Source organism: Vulpes vulpes, chromosome 12, assembly GCF_048418805.1.
Source record: "Vulpes vulpes isolate BD-2025 chromosome 12, VulVul3, whole genome shotgun sequence".
In the NCBI taxonomy this organism is placed as follows: domain Eukaryota; kingdom Metazoa; phylum Chordata; class Mammalia; order Carnivora; family Canidae; genus Vulpes; species Vulpes vulpes.
Genome location: NC_132791.1, coordinates 157,393,277 through 157,407,341, shown reverse-complemented (window position 1 = coordinate 157,407,341; position 14,065 = coordinate 157,393,277). Strand labels below are relative to the sequence as shown.

The window sequence follows — 14,065 nt, the reverse complement described above, 5'->3', positions numbered from 1 at the left end:
TTACATCTTCTTCCTCATTGTTGGGCACTGGTTTGGAAGTGCTCATCTCCATCAAATTGACCTCCGTTAATTCCTCCAGTGTGGTATCTATTAGCTCTTGAATTTCTCCAATAACCATGTCTTGAAACTCTTTATCCCCCACCTTTTTTTTTGGCCATATCTAAAATCTCTTTCATGATTCCCTTGAAATCATGAATCAACAGATTCACTCTGTTATAATTACTATGAAGTCACACACAGCATCTGGACACACTTTTCTTCAGAAATTTATTATTTCAGGCTTGATGGCTTTTATGGCTTTTTCTATAATAACAACAGCGGCGTCTTCAATGGTGTAATCCTCCCAGACTTTCATGATGTTTTCTCTATTGGGATTCTCTTCCATAGTGTTGACAGTCCTCTCCGTAGAATACTGTGTATAATGAGCCATAAAGGTCTCTATCACCCTCTGATCTAGAGGCTGAATTAGAGGTGCTGTGTTTGAGGGCAGATAGACTTCTTTAGTGCCTTCAGTGTTGAACACATGCAATTCTGGATGGCTAAGGGTATTATCCAATATCAAAAGAATTTTATTTATTTATTTATTATTTATTTATTTATTTATTTATTTATTTATTTAAATCTTTTTTTTTAATTTTTTTTTTTTTAATTTTTATTTATGATAGTCAGAGAGAGAAAGAGAGGCAGAGACACAGGCAGAGGGAGAAGCAGGCTCCATGCACCGGGAGCCCGATGTGGGATTCGATCCCGGGTCTCCAGGATCGCGCCCTGGGCCAAAGGCAGGCTCCAAACCGCTGCGCCACCCAGGGATCCCATCAAAAGAATTTTAAAAGGCAGTCCTAAATCAATATTGCACTATATGTTAATTAGAATTGAAATAAAAATTTAAAAATTTGAAAAAGGCAGTCCTTTACTGACAAGGTACCTCTTGACTTCAGGGACGAAGTATTGATGGAACCAATCAAGAAAAAGGATTCTTGTCCAGGCCTTCTTTGTTGTATAACCAAGAGACTAGCAGCCAGTGTTTCTCTTTTCCCTTCAAGTTGTGGGGATTAATAGTTTTATAGATAAGGGCAGTTCTTACCATAAAGTTGACTGTATTTGCACAAACCAGTATGTCTCTTCCTGCCTTAAATCCTGGTGTTTGCTTCTCTCTCTTGATAATAAATGTCCTTTGTGGCTTTTTTTTTTTTTTGTTACAGAATGGGGCACTTTCCGTCTACATTAGAAATTTGTTCAGGTAGATCTCTTTCCTCTTCTATGATTGTCTTAATGGTGTCTGGGAACTCATCTGCTGCCTCTTGATTGGCATAAGCTTTTTCTCCTGTTATCTTGACATTTTTATTTATTCATGAGAGACAGAGAGAGAGAGTCAGGGACACAAGCAAAGGGAGAAGCAGGCTCCATGCAGGAAGCCTGATGTGGGACTCAATCCTAGAACTCCAGGATCACGCCCTGGGCCAAAGGCAGGTGCTAAACCGCTGAGCCACCCAGGGATCCCCTATCTTGACATTTTAAAATTCAAACCTCTTTCTAAAATTATCAAACCATCCTTTGCTGGCATTGAATTTTACAGTTTTAGATTCTTCACAGAATGATGTCACTTTTTGTGGAGTCATATTAGAGTCTGTAATATGCCTTTATAGCAATCCTGTACCCACACAAAAGCTGCATTTTCAATGCCATAAAAAGGTATTGTGCAAAAAGTACAAGATTTTCATACCTGCTGACATAGCTGCAACAACTTCACAAATTTCCTTATCCACTTTTTTTTTTTTTTTTTTTTTTTTATACCTTGGTCCTTATACTGGATTCATTCATCTTGAAATGATGGGTTTCCATAGCTGCTGACCTTAGTCTGCAGTAGGTATCAGGTAGTTGGCTTTTTCTTGTAATGTCTTGACTTTTCTCTGCTTCTTGGGAGTGCTTCCAACATCACTTGTAGCACTTTATATGGATTCCCCCCATGGTGTTACTCCAAATTTACAATATTTCACTAAACACAAAATACACAGGAACTATAAGAGATTACTTTTTATTGCTGTATGCAATTTACTGGAAAGACAAACTGCTCATATGGAGTGATTAGTTTTACATGACATCTTAAGTGGATACTTGTAATACTTGAGCTCACTCCTATATTGACAGGAGGTGGCTGTGAAATAATTACAGTAGTATAATATATACTACAGTTAATTTTTGCAGTTATCATTTAATACTGTATCTTTGTTTACATTTCTATTGATTGGTGCCATGTATGGTCAGCGTTTGTGTACATTTCAATAAATTTTAACCTTTTATAGTAGATGTGTGTATATTTTATGGTAATAAAATAGTAAAAGAATCTAGTACCTACTATGTACATATATTTTGTGCATTTATAAATACCTTTCTCTTAAATTTTTTGGATGTTTCTAGGCTTGTGGGTTGAGTTTTTTCAAATTGTCACAAATCTCCTAAATTTTCCAATATATTTATTGAAAAAAGTCTGTGTATAAGTAGACTAGTACAGTTCAAACCTGTGTTGTTCCAGGGTCCACTGGGTTCACACATGTTGTCTCTCAAAGTGTGATTCCATTTTAGGGTAGTGAGTGGTAAGAATGTGGGCTCCAAAGAGTTAAACATACTTGGTTTCATGTCCTAGCCCGTCCATCATTATCCTCGTGCATAAGTTTCCTCATTTGTAAAATGGCGACTGTTATGAGGATTAGACGTGATAATGTTTGCAGAGTACTTATGTCAGTGCCTAGTTTAAGAAGTAGAGGCAGTTCTAAACATTAGTCATTCTTGTTGTTATTATTTTATTGATAATAATTAAGAAAATCATCATCCTAGATTCCAAAGGGGCTTCTCTTGAGGCCTTTATAGTCTTCCAGATTCATGAGCCCAAAAACATCACAGTTGCTGGTAATGGCAGAACAACAGGAAGCACAGGCTGACATGAACAGGACCTGTGATACTGGGGTGCAGGGTTATAGGCTAAGCCATTCTCAAATCCAGTTAAAAGGTGTATATTTAATTTTTTTTTTTAATTTTTATTTATTTATGATAGTCACAGAGAGAGAGAGAGAGGCAGAGACACAGGCGGAGGGAGAAGCAGGCTCCATGCACCGGGAGCCCGACGTGGGATTCGATCCCGGGTCTCCAGGATCGCGCCCTGGGCCAAAGGCAGGCGCCAAACCGCTGCGCCACCCAGGGATCCCTAAAAGGTGTATATAAAACAGGAGTTGAGGGCAGCCCGAGTGGCTCAGCAGTTTAGTGCCGCCTTCAGCTCAGGGCCTGATCCTGGAGACCCAGGATCGAGTCCCATGTCAGGCTCCCTGCATGGAGCCTGCTTCTCCCTCTGCCTGTGTCTCTGCCTCTGTCTCTCTCTCTCTCTCTGTCTCTCATGAATAAATAAAATCTTTAAAATAAACAAATAAATAAATGAAACGGGAGTTGGCTTTTAAAATTACAGTAAGGAAGGTAGTCTTCCTCAAAAAAGAATTCTATTTCTACCTTCTCTTGAAAAGTTAGAAGATCTTTTTCAACTGTCTTCATTCCTACAGTTGTAGTCAATAGGAGCTGACTACCAGCTGTCCCTATAATGCATGCATAGAAAGGCATGCATTCTCTCTAGCTAAGTGATTTGTTTGCTGTGGCATTTTAGCATTGTGTAGAATTCAGATGATAAATTGCTACCTGTGGGGGAACTTCTTTCCTTTTTTCAGACCCATCATAGTAGAAACTGAATGCTAAAAAATAAGTCTTTTTTAGATCTGCTTATCTTTCTTTGAATTCTACACATTTTCCTTACATTCTTATTTGCCTGCTCTCTTCCTCTTCTCATCTCTTCCTTAGGCCAAATGCTCTTGATTTTCATAGCTGAGGCTTTAAAAATCTAAGATACAGGATTTGATGGGGAGCCTAAGTGATTTCTTCTCTCCTTGTATAGAGTTGAAAATTTTAATGTGAGAAAAATATGCTTTTCAGGTTTGATGCTGCCAAGTTTGTTATGAGATGGCTCTGTAAGCATGAGAACCCGAAGATGCAAACAATGGCAGTGAGCATCACCTCTATCCTAGCCCTGCAGGTATGTGATTGCTAAAGGCAGGATTTCTCTTCCTAGTCTTGATGGAGCTCTGATAGACATCCAGTATTTCACTTTTGGCTTTTTGTTTGCTTATAGCTCTCACCTGAGCAAACTGCACAACTTAAGGAAGAGCTCTTCATGGCAGTTAAGGTAGGTGGATTGCCACTTTCATAGTTTTTCCAATAAAAAAAATTGTGAACGTAATTTTAAAAAGTCAGTTCTTAAATAGCTTATAAAAAAATCTGTAAGACCTCTTCCCAGAAGATACTACTTCCTACTCTTAGAGCTACTTCTGATATCTACCTCCACATCTCTAAATAAAATGCTTTTAACTTGACTTAGCAGTTTTAGATGTTTTGTAGTAATTCTACTGCTATGGTAAATAAGAACTTAGCTCTCCCATATGTATCTTTACAAATTACCTCCATTCCCAACTTACAATTTTTAAAATTAAAATTCAGGTTAATTAGCATATACTGTATTATTTGTTTCAGAGAATTCAGTGATTCATCAGTTGCATACAACACATAGTGCTCTTGCTTAAATATATCATAATTTGTAATCATTATTTACATTATGATTATGCTAACATTGCTCACTAAAAAAAACATGTACCATTGTTTTGTTTTGCACTTATTTTGAGATGAGGCTTGTGATACCTAGCCCCTCAACTCCAAATCATTTTTGTTTCCTGTGAACTATTCACTCTTAGCTTTGAAGTGTTTTCCTTTGGGTTGCTAGCTTTCTTCTGATTTATAAGATTTCTTCATATATTAAGGAATTGAACCTTTGTGATATTAGATATTAGACCTAGATATTAGATATATTTTCTGCATTTGGCTGTTTGACTGTTTTTACTTTATTTATGGCATGTTTCACCATGTAGTAATTTTAAAATGTTTATAGGATTGAATTTACTATTTTATTCCTCTGGCATAGATGGCATATTTAGAAAGTATTTCCAAAAGTTTTTCATTATTTTTAACATGTAAACACTTGATTTACTTGAAGCTTTTCTTTCTTTTCTTTTCTTTTTTTTTTTTAAGACGTAAGGGTTTTTCTTCTCAGTACTGCCTCTCTACCTTTTATTGAATACATTATCTTTTCTCCACTGTTATACAATGCTGCCTCTCTCATATATTAAATTCCCGTATCTGTTTGCATCTATTTCTGGACTTGCTGAGTTAATTTGTATATTTATATACTGATATCATACTTCTTATTAATTGTCTTTATAAATTCCTTAACAGTTAAGATATTTCCTTGGGTTTCTTTTAATTATCTGTATCCTGTTTTGTTTTTTTTTTTTTGTTTTTTTATTTTAAAGATTTTGTTTATTTATTCATGAGAGACACACACAGAGAGAGAGAGAGAGAGAGAGAGGCAGAGACACAGACAGAGGGAGAAGCAGGCTCCATGCAGGGAGCCCGATGTGGGACTCAATCTTGGGTCTCCAGGATCAGCCCTGGGCTGAAGGTGGCGCTAAACCACTGAGCCACCCGGGCTGCCCCTGTTTTTTTTTTTTTTTTTTTTTTTTTTCCCCTGTTTGTTTTTTTAATGTGAACATCAGAATTGGCTTGTCTAGTTCTTCTTCTTCTTTTTTTTTTTTTTTAAGATTTTATTTATTTTAGAAAGAGAAAGAGCAGGTGTGCAGCTGAGAGGAGGGGAAAGGGCAGAGGGAGAGGGGAGAGGGAATCTCAAGCAGATTCTCCCACTGAGTGTGGAACCCAATATGGGACTCGATCTCACAACCCTGAGATCATAACCCAAGCCGAAACCAAGAATTGGATGCTTAATCAACCGAGCTACTCAGGTGTCCTTTGGCTTGTCTAGTTCTAAAAAGCTTTGTTTTCTTTGGGGTTTGTTAAATGTATAGATTGACATAGAAGAATTGACATTTCCGACACTGATTTTTCCTTCTGAGAACACTGTATGTTTTTCCATTTATTCAGTCTTTCATGTCCCCCAGAAGTATGTGGATGCATTCTTCATGTTGATATTCTATATTTCTTAAATTTATTCCTAAGGTCTTTATCTTTTGCATTCCTGTTACAAGTGGAATCATATGAGTATTTGGATCTAGTCAGTAGGTTTGGGGGATAAAAATCGAGTGATTTTAGACATGTTAAGTTCTAAGATGCTTGAGATGTCAAGGAGGCAGTTTGATGGGGGTATAGCTCAGAGGATTGGGTGGATAGGACTAGAGAATAATTTGAGTCATCAGTTCTGATGTGGAATGCAAGTACCTAAAGAGTGTGGAGGTTGTATAGAGAGAAAAGAAAAGGGCTTAAATGAGTATGTTTGAAGAGAAAGAGGTGCCAGGGAAGGAGAGAGAGGATGAGTTAGTTAGAATGAGTTAGTAGAAAACTAGGAAAGAGTGATGTCTTAGAATCCAAGAAAATTATTTCAAGAAAAGTTGAACAGTTATATCAGATGCTGTTGAGTAGTTCAGTGAGATGAGAGCAGAGTTGCCAGTTGGATTTGGAAGTCGTTAGTCATCTTGCTTACATTATATTAGTGGAGAAGTGGGACAAAACTTGTGTAGACTACAGTGATGAGCAAATGGGATGTGAGAAATGGAGGCAACTTTTTGATACATTTTAATGAGAAAGAAATAAAAAGGAAGACACTACATGGGAAAATTGATGGCAAAGGAAGATGGAAATAATTTGGTGCCAAATCTTTGTGTGTGTACAGAATTATATATAGAGTAGGAGTAAAGATTTTGGTTTTAGACTAGAGCAGAAGGGAAAGAGGAGTACATTGATGCAAGTGCAGGTAGATGGAGATTTTGTTAGGAAGAAGAGCAATAGTTCTCAGTGACAAACTAGATGAAGGGATCAAATGAGTAAAAAGACAGTGAATAAAATTGGAATAGAGAATGAGTAGTCTTGGGAGCAAATTTGTTGAGAAATATGATAGAATTTCCAGGTACAGTTGAATACCCTCTTAAAGTATTTTGACAAATATTGAAAGTAAGGCTGCAGCAGTCTTTTTCAGTATTCAGATGTTTGGACCTAGAGCATAAAGTAGGGTGTTTAAGGCAGCACTTTTGTCAAGATGATATGATGGAGTCGCTGGAAATGGTAACAGGATAGACAGGGATACAGAAATGGAGTGAGATAGAGAACAAGTACTGAAGTAATACGAAGGGAAGAGTAGCACTTGGAAAAACAGTTTTAAGTGGTGTTACCAAAAATTCACCCAGGCTTTGGGTGAAAACCGGTTGTGTTCAGCCACTAGTCCTAAGACCTTAGATAATTTATCTATTTTTTCTGTGCCTCAGAATCTTCATCTGAAAACTGGCATCATCTGAAAAACAGGCATCTGTCCCAGGAATGTCATAGGAGTAGTAGTTTGCAGTTATTTTGAATGTCATTAAGGTGAAATCTATAAAGCATCTAACATGGTCGTTAGTTTCAAGGTCAACCTCACTTCCCTTGCTCTGTCCCTTGCCTTGGTGCCACTCACTCCCTTGGTTGTCTAGATGATTGCTACCAATTGTGTGTGCCACTCTTACACTTCCCTGTTGGTCCTCATAGCTTTATTTTTATGACAAACTCTTTTGGTACTTTCTTTCCTTATTGGGTAAAATTTTTGAAGTGATCTCGTTCCTCTTGAAAATAGACATACTCTGATTTGTTTAGAGCTATTATATATTATGTTCCTTTTCATTAGGTGGCTGAGTGAAAACTGCTATCTTTTCCCTCTCTTATGACAGTTTAATGTGCTTGAAAGAAAGTATGAATACTAGCTTAACTTGTGTCCAAAAATACTCTGATCTGAAATGGTGTTTTGGAATCTCAATTAAAAGTGAACCCATGATTTTTTTAAGCTATTAGGATATATGGTTGTAGTACTAGTATTACTCTCTAGCCATCCTGATCTTGCTCAGTGACCTAGAACAGCATACTTTTGCTCTGCCTGGCATGTCCGTCCGTCTCCCCCCCCCCCCCCTCCAGTTCTTACTTATTTACCCTCTTGCTCTTCTCGTCTTATTTGTCTCAATTTACGTATTACCTTTGCATGGAGGCTTCCTTTTTCTACCTTTTCTAAAATAAAATGTGTTTTTAATGTGTTTCCTTCAGAACGTTTACCAAAACCTAAAATCTTTTATTTAGTTGGGAAAAACAGACTTTTTTTTTTTTTTTTTTAATCTGCCTCACCTGAATAAGTGCTTGATTTCCAGGAGATGTTTACTAAGCAGTCTCAATAAATAATGGAGTAGCTAATATGTACTTGATTATGAGTCTTAATAAGGACCAAGAACTAGATTAAGTGCTCATTAAACTTTAACTCCCCCCCCCCCCCTTTAATCCTCATAAAAACCTTAGGAGTTAGGTGTAACTCATTATATATAGAGAAAATGGATCATAAAGCTATTAAGCGGTAGAAAAACTATTGGCTTTTCTTGTAATCGAATCAGTCACTGGGGCATCTAACTTTTTGTCTCTTTGGTTTTTAGGAACTTCTAGCAATAGTAAAACAAAAGACTACTGAGAATTTAGATGATGTCACCCTCTTGTTTACTTTGAAAGCACTTTGGAATCTTACAGATGAGTCTCCAGCTGCCTGCAATCACTTTATGGAAAATCAAGGATTGGCAATCTTTATCCAAGTCTTGGAGGTGGGAAGACAGGATTGAGTTTGTATGTAAGGTTCTTTTCTTCATGATAAAGTAACCTGTATATTCTTTTGACAGACTTTTTCAGAGTCAGCAATTCAAAGCAAAGTACTTGGTCTTTGGGTAAGGTGAATTGTTTTCAGTTAATTCTAATTACTAAAATAAGTAAATAACACTTATGTAGCACCTACTATATGCTAGGCACTTTTGTAGGCAATTTCTGTATATTAACTCATTTAATCTTCACATGATTCCCTATAAAATAATACCATATTAGTCATCTGTTGCTGTGAACAAACAATAGATAAATCAGTAGCCATTTTATCTACCTTTGAATCTGTGGGTCAACAGTTTGAACCTAGCTGTACAGTTATTCTGGTCTCATGTGGAGTTACTCATGTTGCTGCTGTTACTTGGTGGCTCAACTAGAGCTAGATGCTTTGAGATGGCCTGACTCTTGCTGTGACAGTGGGTGCATGTTGTTGGCTGGGTCTCGTATCTCTGTGGGCTTCTGTATTTGGCATTTTCAGAGTAGCAATAGAAAACAAGTCCCACTGTACAAGTGCTTCTGATGCCTCTGCTTATGTCACGTTTTCTAATGTCTTGTTGGGCAGAGCTCATTCAGGTGTCTGGGGTGTTTCCCAGTAATCACTTCTCCAACTCTTTGTAGCAACTGGGTATCCTGCAGTTCAGTTCAGTTCTTACACTGACTACCTGGAGTTATCCTCTGATCCCACAAGTTAAATGGCTCAGTCCCATGAGACTGCCCCCACTTCAGTTGCCAGTTATAAGTTTTGCACCAACTGTACTTCTGACTGACTGGCTATCAAGTAAGGGTTTCCACAACCCCCTCCTCAGGTTGATAATTTGTTAGAATGGCTCACAGAACTCAGGAAGGTACTTTACTTGCTATTATCAGTTTACTATAAGGGATAATAAAGGATACAACTCAGAAACAATGAAATGGAAGAAATGTGTAAGGCAAGGAAGGATGGGTACATGCAAAACTTCCATATTTTCCCTGGATACACCACCCTCCCAGCGCCTTGATACGTTCACCAACTCAATTCTCCAAACCCATCATGTAGGGTTTCATCATAGGCACAATTGATTATTAATTCAGTCTTCAGCTCCTCTCCCATGTCCCAGAGGTTATGAGGTGGGGCTGAAAGTCCCAGGCTTCCTCATCCTGAAGCTGATTAGTTGCCTGTCAAGAGTTACCTCATTAGAATAAAGGTACTCCTATCACTTGGTAAATTCCAAGGGACTTAAGAGTTGTCTTTCAAGAGCAGGGGACAAAGACCAAATATATATATATATATATATATATATATATATATTCCTTATTATATGCCCATGGTTAAGCCCAGAGTAAAGGAAGTGGCCATCCCTTGATGGGAGGAGCAGGGAAATCCCATGACTAAGTCAAACAGCATTAGGAAAAATTGTGTTATGTTCTATACCCTACCATACATTCTTAGTTATATTTTATAGACAAGAATCTGAGGCACAGAGGGCCGTTTACCCTGTGTTACCTAGGTAAAGGAGGCAGAATCGGGCATCCTGGCTCTAGACCCTTTGATAAAAACAACTTTACTTCCTTTTTATCAAGGCAATCAGTTTTTTAGAAATTCTTTGGGACACCTGGGTGACATAGTTGGTTAAGTATCCTGCTCTTCGGTCATGATCTCAGGGGCATGAGATTGAGCCTAGTGTCAGGTTCTGCTCAGCGGGTTTTAGTTACCTGCAATCTGGAAGCAGATGATCCTCTTGAGGATTGGTCAGAAGGTCAGTAGTAGCCTAATGCTATGTCACATGCCTACGTCATCCACCTCTTTATCTTGTCATATAGGCATTTTATCATCTCATCACAAGCAGAAGAAGGGTGAGTACAGTAGAATAAGTTATTCTGAGAGAGACTACATTCATATAACTTATTACAACATATTATCTTTGTTCTTTTATTAGTTATTGTTGTTAATTTCTTACTGTGACTAATTTATAAATTAAACTTTACCATAGGTATATATGTGTAGAAAAAAACATAGTATATATAGAGAGTTTGGTACTATTTGCAGGTTCAGGCATATCCACTGGGGTTTTAGAACGTGTCCCCCACAGGTAAGAGGGGACTATTGTATTAATCTCTCTTGCAGTAGACATGCTAGAGAGAGATTCTTCTTTACTATCTTTGAAAAAGTAAGCTGCCATGAAATAAGTGGTTGGAGTAGGGAGAAGCTCACATTGAAAGGAACTATGGGCAGCGTCTAGGAGCTAAGGGTGGCCTCCAGCAAGAAACTGAAACCCTCAGTCTTGGAGCTGCAAGGAAATGAATTTTGCCAACAGTTTGAGTGTGCTTGGAAGTAGGTTTCCCTCCAGTGGAGCCCCCAGATGAGAATGCAACCCAGTCAGCACCTTGTGAGACCTCAGAGTAGAGGAGCCAACTAAGCCATGAATGAACTCCTAAACCACAGAAACTGTGAGGGAAAAAATGTTGTTTTAAGCCACCGAGTTTGTGGTAGTTTGTTAAACAGCATAGAAAACTAATATATATATATAAAATAAAATACCACTTGCCTTTCACTGTTACTATTAAATTTCAAGTTAATGTAACCTATAGTAGGCTCAAGGAACTTTTAAGTATTTGAGTCAGACCTGGATTTTATTCTAGTTCAGCCAGTTATTAGCAATGTGAACCTGACAAGTTCACTGACTGACAAGTTAAGTCTTGCTGAGTGACTTACTTATTTGTACAACTATGTTAAAAATTAAATGAGGGGTGCCCAGATGGCACAGTCAGTTGAGCATCTGATGCTCAGGTCAGATGAGTGTCCGTTTCGGCTCAGGTAGTGATCTCAGGGTCATGGGATCGAGCTCAGCATGAAGTCTGCTTAAGAGTCTCCCTCTGCCTCTCCCCACTGTGCACACTCATATGTTCTCTCTCTCAAATAAATCTTTTTTAAAAAGATTAAATGAGATAGGCAGATAAAAAGACTTTTTTGTCTATCTAGTACAGTGCCTGGCACTTAGTAAGTGCTTACTCAGTGATTTATGATGATCCTCATCATCAGGGGGTGGGATTGTGGGGGTAATAGGCTAAATTGAGAGGGAGGAGGATGGGACTAAGTGTTCTGACTCTATCTGAGCTAAGCAGTAGAAGAGGCAGAGGAGCCAGTGTCTGATTCTCTCTTCCTTCCCTATCCCTGATATTTCCTGCTCCATCTGACCTGTAGAACAACATAGCTGAAGTTAGAGAACTCTCTTCCAAGCTGGTGACGGAAGATGTGGTGAAACATATTAGCAACTTGCTCCACAGCAAAGAAATGGAAGTCAGCTATTTTGCTGCAGGTATCATAGCCCACCTGACATCTGACAAACAGCCCTGGATGACCCATGACCTTCAGAGGAGTGCTCTTCTCCAGGATCTGGTACAAGGATCATTCCTCTTTACAAACTCTGGAGTAATCTCTTCTTGTAGGAAACCTATTTTTCTAGATCATAAGAATTTTAGAAATATATGTGCATTGTAGAAAATGAGAAATAGAAAAGTATAAAAATATATTCTAAAAAAAAATATATATATATATTCTAAATCACTCATACCCTACCATCCAACACTAACCTTGTCAACATCTTACGTTCCTTCTGATATTTTTCTTTTATAAAAGTTACACATGCAAACAGTTGTATATGGCTGTACCAGTTCTCTTTCCCATTTTCAGCTCTTTTTCAAGTTATTTCTTTTGGTATTTACCTCCATATCTCTAAATAACAATGGTTGTCACTTCTTGACTTTGGAGTATTAGGCATTATCTGTTCATTCTTTTTCCCACTCTGGAAAAATGAAAATTCTTTTTCTCATTGTCCCTGTGCACACCCTTTACTATACTCAAAGTATAAATCTCCTTTCAGTATTTCAAACATATTCTATCCATTTCAGTTTCTCAGAGACTTCTTTCCTAGAACCTTCTTTCTCCTATCTGGTCTGCTTATTTGCGTATCTGCTATGTTGCTGTCATCCCAGGATATTCCTTTACTATCATCCTGGGGATTCTCTTTGCCTCTTTGGTGTTGAAGTCCCAGTTTCTGGATTGCATGCCTTCCTGTTTTTGTTTTGTTTTTTTTTTTTTTTAATTTTTTTTATTTATTTATTTATGATAGGCACACAGTGAGAGAGAGAGAGAGAGGCAGAGACACAGGCAGAGGGAGAAGCAGGCTCCATGCACCGGGAGCCTGATGTGGAATTCGATCCCGGGTCTCCAGGATCGCGCCCTGGGCCAAAGGCAGGCGCTAAACCGCTGCGCCACCCAGGGATCCCTGTTTTTTTTGTTTTGTTTTGTTTTTTCCTTATTCTGTTGGATTGTATCTAGTAGTTTCCTAAGAACTGTGTGAAATAGAAAACTTCAGATCTTCTCTGTTTGAAAAGGCCATTATTTTACTTTTACATTTGGTTGGTCACATGGCTAGGTATAGAATTTTTGTTTTGGAATATTTTCCCTTCAGAATTTTTAAGTCATTGCTGCTTTGTCATTTATTTCTTGGTATCACTGTTGAGAAGCTAGATGCCATTTTCCTTTGGAACCTTTAAGATCTTTGTCCTCAGTGTTTGGAAATCTCAGCAGTGTACCTTGATGTAGGTTTATTTTCTTATATTATGTTGGCTACTTATTGCTCTGGAGCTTGTTTTCTTTAGTTCTGGGAAGTTTCTTTCTCCCTCTCTCTTCTTCCCTTGTCCCTACCTTCCCTCTCCTCCTTTTTTTTTTCCCCCCTGGGATGTCAGTCTTTTATATAGTTCTATTTTCATTTATATATTTCTATTTTTAATTTCCAAGAACTCCTTCTTTGTTCTCTGAGTGCTTCTTTTTTATATCCACTCTTTTTCTGTGGTTGTTGTATCTGTTATCTCTTTAAAGGTATTGATTATTGTTTTTTTTTTTTTTTAAGTTTTTCTCTTCCTTCAAGGTCTCTGTTTCCTATGATTGCTTTATCTTCACTATTTTGTTCCTTTATGTTACAGAGTCTCTTAAAGTATGTGGTGATCCTCAGCTGTCCAGTCATATCTAAGAGTGAGGCTATTTGGAAGCTGTGTGCAGATGGGTAGAACTTGTCAACCATAGGCTTCACCTAGAGTGACTGGATTATTCATTGTCATTGTCATTAGATCTTTTGTCCTGATCTGGTTGGAATTTACCTGAGGAAGAATCTTCTATTCTCCTGACTGAAAATGACATTCTTGGTTTCCTCTTACTGAAAGCCCAGTAGAGGAAGAGAGTTGAGGACAGGGGACTCTCAGCATTTATTAAAGTCTCTTGGGGGTTCTGTTGAAATTGGTTCATTTTTTAAATCTCTCCCAGTGCTAGATCTGTTAA

General features: G+C 37.9%; 1 protein-coding gene across 9 annotated transcripts in view; it reads left to right on the top strand.

Moving 5' to 3' along the window:
• ZYG11A (zyg-11 family member A, cell cycle regulator) overlaps positions 1-14,065 on the top strand; it is a 73,363-nt gene that overhangs the window by 55,468 nt on the left and 3,830 nt on the right. For 5 of the 9 annotated variants that reach the window (XR_011996003.1, XM_072730893.1, XM_026006899.2 and 2 more), the window contains 5 exons: positions 3,973-4,072; positions 4,169-4,222; positions 8,538-8,699; positions 8,775-8,819; positions 11,930-12,124. Coding sequence is in view for 7 of the 9 variants with exons in the window: in XM_072730893.1 (XP_072586994.1) it covers positions 3,973-4,072; positions 4,169-4,222; positions 8,538-8,699; positions 8,775-8,819; positions 11,930-12,124 (556 nt within the window). In the remaining 2 variants the exon portion in view is untranslated. Of the gene's footprint in view, positions 1-3,972; positions 4,073-4,168; positions 4,223-8,537; positions 8,700-8,774; positions 8,820-10,548; positions 10,582-11,929; positions 12,125-14,065 lie in introns of all 9 variants that reach the window. The other 4 variants (XR_011996002.1, XM_072730892.1, XM_072730896.1 and 1 more) reach the window with 1 other exon arrangement.